At 32.9% G+C, this 8,399-nt stretch overlaps 1 protein-coding gene across 1 annotated transcript in view; it reads left to right on the forward strand.

Moving 5' to 3' along the window:
- The window catches only part of LOC132047838 (uncharacterized), a 7,522-nt gene extending 4,316 nt beyond the window's left edge, over positions 1-3,206 (forward strand). Inside the window, exons 6-8 of the mRNA XM_059438818.1 lie at positions 45-318; positions 399-519; positions 2,687-3,206. Of these exons, the coding sequence (XP_059294801.1) occupies positions 45-318; positions 399-519; positions 2,687-2,758 (467 nt within the window). The 3' untranslated portion in view covers positions 2,759-3,206. The remainder of the gene's footprint in view (positions 1-44; positions 319-398; positions 520-2,686) is intronic.
- Positions 3,207-8,399: the final 5,193 nt, after the last annotated feature.

The raw sequence follows: 8,399 nt of genomic DNA on the forward strand, positions 1-8,399 counted from the left end.
TTGTTCAAGAAAAAGCTGTGCATGACTTGTTTTATTTACATGATTTCCTCCATCAAAATTTGTGGCTCCTAACAGATTGAGAATCCACTGTTTACATTTTGCCAGTTTCGAGCAAATCCGCATAGGTCTGCGAACATTGGCACTTGATAAGTCATTTCCTCAAAAGGGATATCCAAGGAAAGCTATAACTGCAGCCCATGGTGCTTCTGATGCACCTCCAGAGGAGATAGAGGCAGTAATTAATCAGGTTGCTGTAAACATCCATGGTGTCTATGTTCTGAAGTCATCACCAGATAATCCACAGTATGACGCATTCAGGTTCGTAACTATTGCTATTATAACTAAAACTACTTGATAAACACCGAGTCCCACGGCTAATACATAGTTTTGGTTCTCAGGAAAGTTGTAATTGATCTTCTTATGGCTGAAGGGCCGAGTGCAAAGCTAAAGAAAGCAACTATAATTGAAGCTGCCAAGTTGCAACTGGGAAGGGATATTAACCCTGTTGAGTTTCAAAAGGTAAGTAGTTCTTTTCTTACTTGTCATGAGAATTAAGGAATTTCCTCTTTGACTTTATTGTATGGAGTTTCACGTAGTGGAGAAGTCAATAATTGACCAGTTATTATCATAGTTGATGTAGTGATTTCAATTAGTCAATCAATCAAATACGCCTGCTTCAGGTTATTTAAATACTTGTAAGTAATTTTTCTTTGAAGGCATATTTAGGGGTCTCTAAAAATAGAGGTTCTCTAAATCTCATTTGTCCTTGCTCAAATCTATGTATGTGTACTAACAACCACAAAACCCTAGTACAACTGTATTCTATCTTACCCAGGTCTACTTCGACTCCAAACTGGTTGTAGGTCTTTGAGCCACCTTCTCTAAGTAATTTTAGGTCTACTTTCCCCCCCCCCCCCCCTTTTTTTTTTTTTTTAAAAAAAGCTCCTTCAATCACCAGAATGTACATATGAACTGGTAACTTGCATGGTAAAGAAGCCTTGGACAGACTTGCAAGAAAAGCGGATGTCGATGGAGGTGTTGCTGATTTGATTCAGATAGATTGGTGTACACACGTTGGTTTGCATTAGGAATGCCACTTAGAAGAAGGGTCATGCAGATGGGAAGCATTTTCCTACGGGATTAAGGGTTTTTTCTGCTTGTTGAAAAGAATTTCCTTTTTCAATATAGAGTTTCAAGAACTGTTATTTTCTTTCCCTTCTTTATTATTGGATCTTTAGTTCGGTAAGTTTTAATTCAGTTTCAAAATAAATTACCGTCTTTTGCAAATTACTACACTTAAAAGAAAAATTTATTGCGACTAATGTAAAAGGTCACCACAGACCAAGCTAACCAAGAGGGAAAGCTGATACCTGATATTTTTTCGTGGAACTGCTCTTTGTTTTAGCTACCAACCTAATCCTAGAAGTGGAAGTGATACTTGGCACTGTTTTGTACAAACTGCTCATGTTTTATGAATAACCCGGATTGGACCATTTTATTTGAAAACCAAGTTAAAGTGAAGTGCAGAAGGTTTTAATCTCTTCTCTTCTCCACCCTTCCTACCTCCATTCACCCCTCATCTTTCCATGACTTGTAGCAGTGGTGATTTTGCACATTGCAAAACTCAGAAACCAGAGAGAAGAATATAAAAAGGAAAATGGAAGTAATCACCTATCTGTTTAGTATGTGCAAAGAAGAGAAAGAGACTTTCTCCAATCAGCTTTTTGTTGAGGAGTGAGTGGAGACAATTGTTGCCTAGTAGGTCTTGTAAAACAATGGCTAGAGAAGTAACAAACTTGTTCTCTTCCCCAAGCTGCTCCCACCTCCCCTGATTTTTAACATACGTGGGTAAAACCTGCTATAGAATTGCTTTAAGATATTTGAATTTATTAAAAGTTCATATTGGAACTTCACCCTCATCGCAGAAGTTTCCAACCTTTAGATGGGGTGTTATTACTTCATGACTTTGTCCTGTTTGAATGCTGAGATAAGATTTAAGACATTTTCTGGAGTAAGATAAAACTTAGCAGTACTACCTGACTGTGCCAAATGGGTTGGGAAATATTATTGCAAAAGAAACAAAAACTGCAAAGCTAGCATTAGCATTTGACAGGATCTATTTTTATTCTCTTTTATATTGTGTGGTAAAGTTTCTATTTCGGGCTTTAGGTGTTTCTACTGGGCTGCTGTCAGGCTTCTCCTCATTTTGCACTTCTTTATGCAATTTGGGTCTTTGCAATGCTGTTGTGATACTGCCCATGTGCTGACCGCCGGCTTTGGTCTGTGAGAGTTATTGGACTTTAAATAGCTTGGACGAATGTATTTACCAGCACAAGGAGATGTGTACCATAGATGTTTACAGTGTTTTGTTTCCAGTCCTCTTACCCCATTTCTCATCTTTTTTTTTATTTCTCCTTCTCTGATAGAATATAGAATGTAACAGTTCCAAAATTTCCAAATGTCATCTGATTCTATACTGCATCATTGTGGTCTAGAATCCTTAGGTTTGCCTGGAACTTTGTATTGGGAATGAGCTCCAGTGTGAAATGTTGTCGGTCATACGCATTAATTTTTCTAAAATTTGTGCGGAAGCTTCATTGCTTTTGTCTAATTCCTGATAGAATATAAAATAACTTTTTTTGACTGCCTGGGCCCTGGATGCTAATAATTTTCTATGCTAATGCAGGTTATGAAGGAACTGTGTAATTCAGAAAATTCAGCATGGGTTTTAAAACGTGGTGACGGCAATCCACAATAGTCTGCTATCTCTAATTCAAGTTGTACAGGTCACGGAAAGTATATGTTAGCTGCAGAAATTCTCATTAATGAGCAGGAAGTTGGCTTTGCTTGAGGTTTCCCTTTACTCTTGAGAAGCATATCTGTTTAGTTTTGGGGTTATACAATGTCTAAAGTATATGGCTGAGCTGTTGGTAGGAAACGCTTTGCATTGCAAATCTGGTAGAAAATTTAGGAGATAATATCACATTATCCGAAGAAATTGGAGAGATATAGATCTTCCATTTAATCACTCTTTTTCACTCAAGAATTCCAAGTTGGTACTAGTTTTATGATGACCTGCTGCATTTATACAAAGATACATCTGCATTGACAAGATTTAAGTAGAGCATGCTACGAGGCATTTGTTTCAATTTCAATCTCCACTGATATAATGAGGGTACAAGAAGTAAAGTTTTATATATTTATCATGAGGTGGCGCATCTCTTCAGCAAAGAAATCTATTTTCTCCTTTTTCTGGTTGTCTTTTCTGCTCGTTCAATTTGTTTAAAATTGGGAGCTGATCTTCTTCTATCCTATTTATTACATGGATAAATGTGCCAATGATTTAGTTTACCACACATCATCAATTATGATCAATCTCCTTTGCTCCCTTGTGCTTAAAGCCACTTGGTTTCACCTGTCTCTTTATAATATAATAGTCACACCCCTTTTTTTCTTCTTTCTAGTAAGCATCACAAGTACTTGCTGCATATGGTTTTTTGTATTTATAGCTTTACCCTGCATTGTTTTACTCGGTTCATTCTTAATTACGCTTTCATCCTTTCGTACACGAGCTGGATTTGTACTGGAAGTATTTTGCAGATTCTTCGCCCTGCACTTTTCTTACTGGAAGTATTTTGCAGATTCTCCGCCCTGCACTTTTCTTACTTTACGTGAAAAAACTTAAAGTTTGACATGGTTCTGTTGTAAGGTTTAGTCTCATCTCCCGTCTTGGTTGTTTCTTAATTGGCGGAATACATAGTTTACCTCTGACGCACCTCTCGAACATGGATGCCACTTTACACACCCTACTGTATAGAAGTGTATCTAAACGCACTAAGCATGAACAAAAATAAAGTCAATGTTTGACGCTCAATGGCTGATTATTTTCAAGGTCTTGAATATCTCTGTTGAACTATATGAATTGCTTCACCTCTTTACTAACAGAGCCGTGCCATTGAATCTCTAAAAATCATTCATCATCTCGATATACCATATGAAAAAATAAAAAACGGAGAGTTGGAACAAGAAAATCGTACTCTTAATACATGATTATCCATTCATGCAATGTTCAACATGGGAAAATTTAATCACCTCTGTCAAATTAGTACACTTATACTATTATTAGGTTCTTAAGAATGCTTTGCCAAAAAAACACTAAGTACATCTAATTTACTAAGTTATTCACCCGTGAACGTTTCCTGATTTTCTTTAATTGATTAGTTTAGTTTGACACAAAAGAAAACTGATCAACTAGCTTAATTGAGTATACCTACAATCTTGTCATCTTCATAATATATTTCACTTTGCAAAAATAATAATCAGTGTAGGTTGTAAGGTGAAGGGAGAAAACAGAAGACAGATTGGACAAGCATAAATCTTAGTTAAGATTTAACCTGTCCAACTCATCCAAGTTTGGTTGGGTCAATGACCACTCATTTATGAATTCAACCCACATTGATCCGCTCAGTTTAGTTTATCTAAAAGTTGAGTTTATGTGTAATCGAAATTGATTTATTAGAAACCTTATCAAAATATTTTTAAAAGGACTTTATTTGGTATGATACGTTAGTTGTCATATATACCATAATAAAGAAAGAAATTTTTATTAGATACTTAAACAAATTATAAGGAAAAAAATATAGTCCTTTTATAACTAAGCAATGTTAAATGAAACATTACTATTTTTAGCATACAATTTGATATATCAATTTTATCCAAATAAACCTTTATTCTACAATAAAACCCACAAAAATAAGGTAACCCTCCACGACTTGGCCGAAACTTGCAAAAGTCAGCAAATTAGAGATTAATTCGGTAATTAATGTAGCTCATCCTCCATTCATTAATATAGGAAATAATGATTAATAATTCCTACAAATAAGGGGGGAAAAATGGAGAGAGGATAATTTCCATTAAGAAAAAACTCATCTACTGGAATCTTCTATATATAATATAAAGCTAAGCATTAAGGGAGTGATGTGACACCTCTCTTTGGTCAATAATCCTATTTATCTTTTTTCTCATTTTTTTTTTTTTTTGACAATTTCCCTAATTTTTATTTACAATGTGTCAATTACCACTCTTTTTGGCATTTTCCTACATCAGTCTATTTAATACAGTGGAATAATAAATAAAAAGTAGTAAATTTTACTTGACATAGCTTAGTATATTACATATTTATGGAACATAACTATACTTTTTGATAATTAGGTTTAGTAGCTATAATATCATATTTTTACAACTTATAGCTATCCGCTTTTCTATCAATTAACTTACTACTCCCCACATCTCTATTTTTTAGCTGCACACTTTCTCTCTCTCCCCTTTTCCTAAATATACGTTTCTAACTCCCATCTCCCCGAATTTCATGCTTTTCAAATCAGTTTCTGATTTCTTTCACTTCCTTTTTTACTCTGTATTAACTGCTCATTAATTTCAACCTTTTACCGCCAAAATTCAACTCTATTTCCTAAAATATGTAAGATTCTCTGTTATTTTTGTGTTCTCCCTCATCATTTTTGTTTCTTTTTGGGCTTTACTAAGCCACAGATTTCATCTTCCCGTATTCGGTGGAAGTTTAAAGGTTTTTGTTTTTTGTTTTGAGGGATCCATGTATCATTCATCCTCATGTTTTAGACCATTGTCTTCTTCGGCGTGATCGACCGGCGTCGTCGTCTTCTCTTTTCCGGTCGGATACGCAGCAATTGCATAGTCGGTATCCGTAGAATTACAAAGACCGACTATTTGACACGGTCGGATACGTAGCAATTAAAAAGATCGACCTATTTGAACATAAAATATTAAAGACCAAATCATTTAACCGCCATGACTGTTCCTAGATGCCCTCCGCCGCCGGCCACCGAAATTTTTGAATACAGATTTGAAGTTTTTGTTATTGGACAAGAGTAAAAATGCTCATGTTCTCCAAGAGGTATTTTTTCTTATTAATGACCCTATTTTCACTTCACCAGATATGTATTTTACTTGCATTTTAAGTATATTTTTATCGTATTTTTCGATGAACTTAGGTTAATTCCCGTTTTTCAATTCACCGGATCTATATTTTGCATACATTTTAAGTATATTTTTGTCGTATTTTTTATTATTTCAATTAGTTTGTGTTTTGAACTTCAGTTAATTCCTGTTTTTTCAATTCACCAGATCTGTATTTTGGGTACATTTTAAGTATATTTTTATCATATTTTTTCAATTAGTTTGTGTTTTTAATTGTGTGTTATATATTTTTTCTACCTAATTTGTTACTTGTAAATTTATGCGATTTTGAATTTGTGTTTAATTTTTATCAAAGTATATTTTGTAGTATATATTCAGTGTATTTGAAGTGTATTTTTACAGCACAGTCACACACTGTTGTAGTGACAACCACAGTGCATTTGACATTGATATATTTGCATTATATTTATAGTATATTTTCAGTATATTTTGAATGTGTTGTTATTTATTGTGCTTAATTTGTTATTTTGTTATTTTTTCATGTTTTGTTAATGTAAAGTTTCAGTATATCTTGACGCATTCCAGCTGAAATTGATGCAAAGTTTCTCCGTATGAGATACGACGCAAATCGAAAAGGTGACCCTGAACGCATTTATTGATAACGAGCAACCACCAATACCTGTCAAGGCTACCGTTGATTATGATGCAGTGATTTTAGTAGATATTCAGGAGTAGATTTGTAGACGGAACGGCTTTTATGTTTTAAGTTGTTTTTTTTTTTGTCTCAACTTTTTTTTTGATGTATAACATCACATTGCGACATTATTTTTATGAAGATTTTAGAAGAAGTTTTATGTATTTTGGTAATGATCCCGCTTGTTGTATAGTCTAATCGTAGATTTGAATTTGCTTTTATTACATTTATATTTTTCTTGTATAGTTCTTGCTAAAAAATTACAAAGCGCATTTCAATATCAAGTTTGTATTTCCTATATGTTTTCGCTATATTTTATTGATGAACCAGGAAGAGTTCTATGCATTTTCTCTATACATTCATGGTACACTTGAATTCATCATTGAACCATAAAATCCATTTTTTTGTACAATATACTTCAAAAATTAAAGAACAATTTTAATACTTCTAAAATACATACAAAATACAAGTGAAATATATTGTAAATATATTCACTACGTTTCAAATCTTACGAATCAATTAGAATACACTCAAAAATACAATCATAATACAGTAAAATACAGTGAATCAAAAGCCACCCTTAGGGATTAAAGTTTTTTTATGGAGTCAAGTTTTTCCATCTTATTAAAGTTACTAAATAATATTCAATATCAGCTTATTGCACTCAATAACTAATATTTTTTGTAATGAACATTTTGATTTTTAATAATGTAATTTCATTGAATGTTTTTAATAACGAACACAAAACCTATGGTCATAGCATCAGGAGACAATCTCAACTTGTCACTATGCAATTCAATTGATGAACAAATCAAGCTTTGCGTGATTTATGAAACATTAAAAAGAGATTATTTTTTTTAGTTATATTTTGGGAAAAAATATGAAGAGAGTTTTTGAATTCAAATTTTATGTGAATGATTAGATGTTGAATGAGATATGTGATTAGATATGGAAGAGAATGAGATTTGCGTGATTTATGGAACATTAAAAACAGATTTCTGTTTAGTAAAAAGATCTTTTTTGCTTAAATAGAGGCATTATTTGCTCACTTGATTTCTATTTGTATTTAGCCGTATTTTGGCTATATTTATGCGACGCGTTCAGGACCTAAATATAGGAAAAACCAACTACGAATTGTAAATAATGAACTTATAGTTATAACTTGTTAGAAGCAGCTAAAAGGTAGCTATTTGAGAAAATTTTATTAAAAAGTAAAGCATGATCCGTTTGGTTTAGTTAATAAAAGCCCAAGTGGCCATCTGAAGTTCTTTCTCTCCTTTATATTATTTTTCCCCATTGTTTGCTATAAAAATTTCACCTTCATAACTCCCCTATTCAATTCCTACTCTTAATAATATTCATAACTCCCATGTTTTTCCAAATTTTCATATTAATAACCCCCAAATATTTAATTTAAAAGTTTAGGATACCTTATGGTATTCCTTCATTCTTATCTGTATAAATCCATATTTTTTGTTTCATGAGAACCATGATTATCTTTTCATTTCATATTGAAGTAGTCATATTATTATACTTACTGTAACATTATATTCATGCTTTATTTTAGCTTGAAGAAGAAGAACGGCTCTTGATTGGTGATCGGCTTGTGAGAGTGGATGTCGACAACTACTAGGGAAATTATGCATTAATTTCATGTTTTTTCCAACTATTTTTTAACGGTTAAGATCATAATAATAATAATAATGTGCATAATATATTATTTTATTATTTATTTATATTTTTGTATGCT

This window comes from Lycium ferocissimum, chromosome 2 (genome assembly GCF_029784015.1).
Source record: "Lycium ferocissimum isolate CSIRO_LF1 chromosome 2, AGI_CSIRO_Lferr_CH_V1, whole genome shotgun sequence".
Lineage (NCBI taxonomy): Eukaryota > Viridiplantae > Streptophyta > Magnoliopsida > Solanales > Solanaceae > Lycium > Lycium ferocissimum.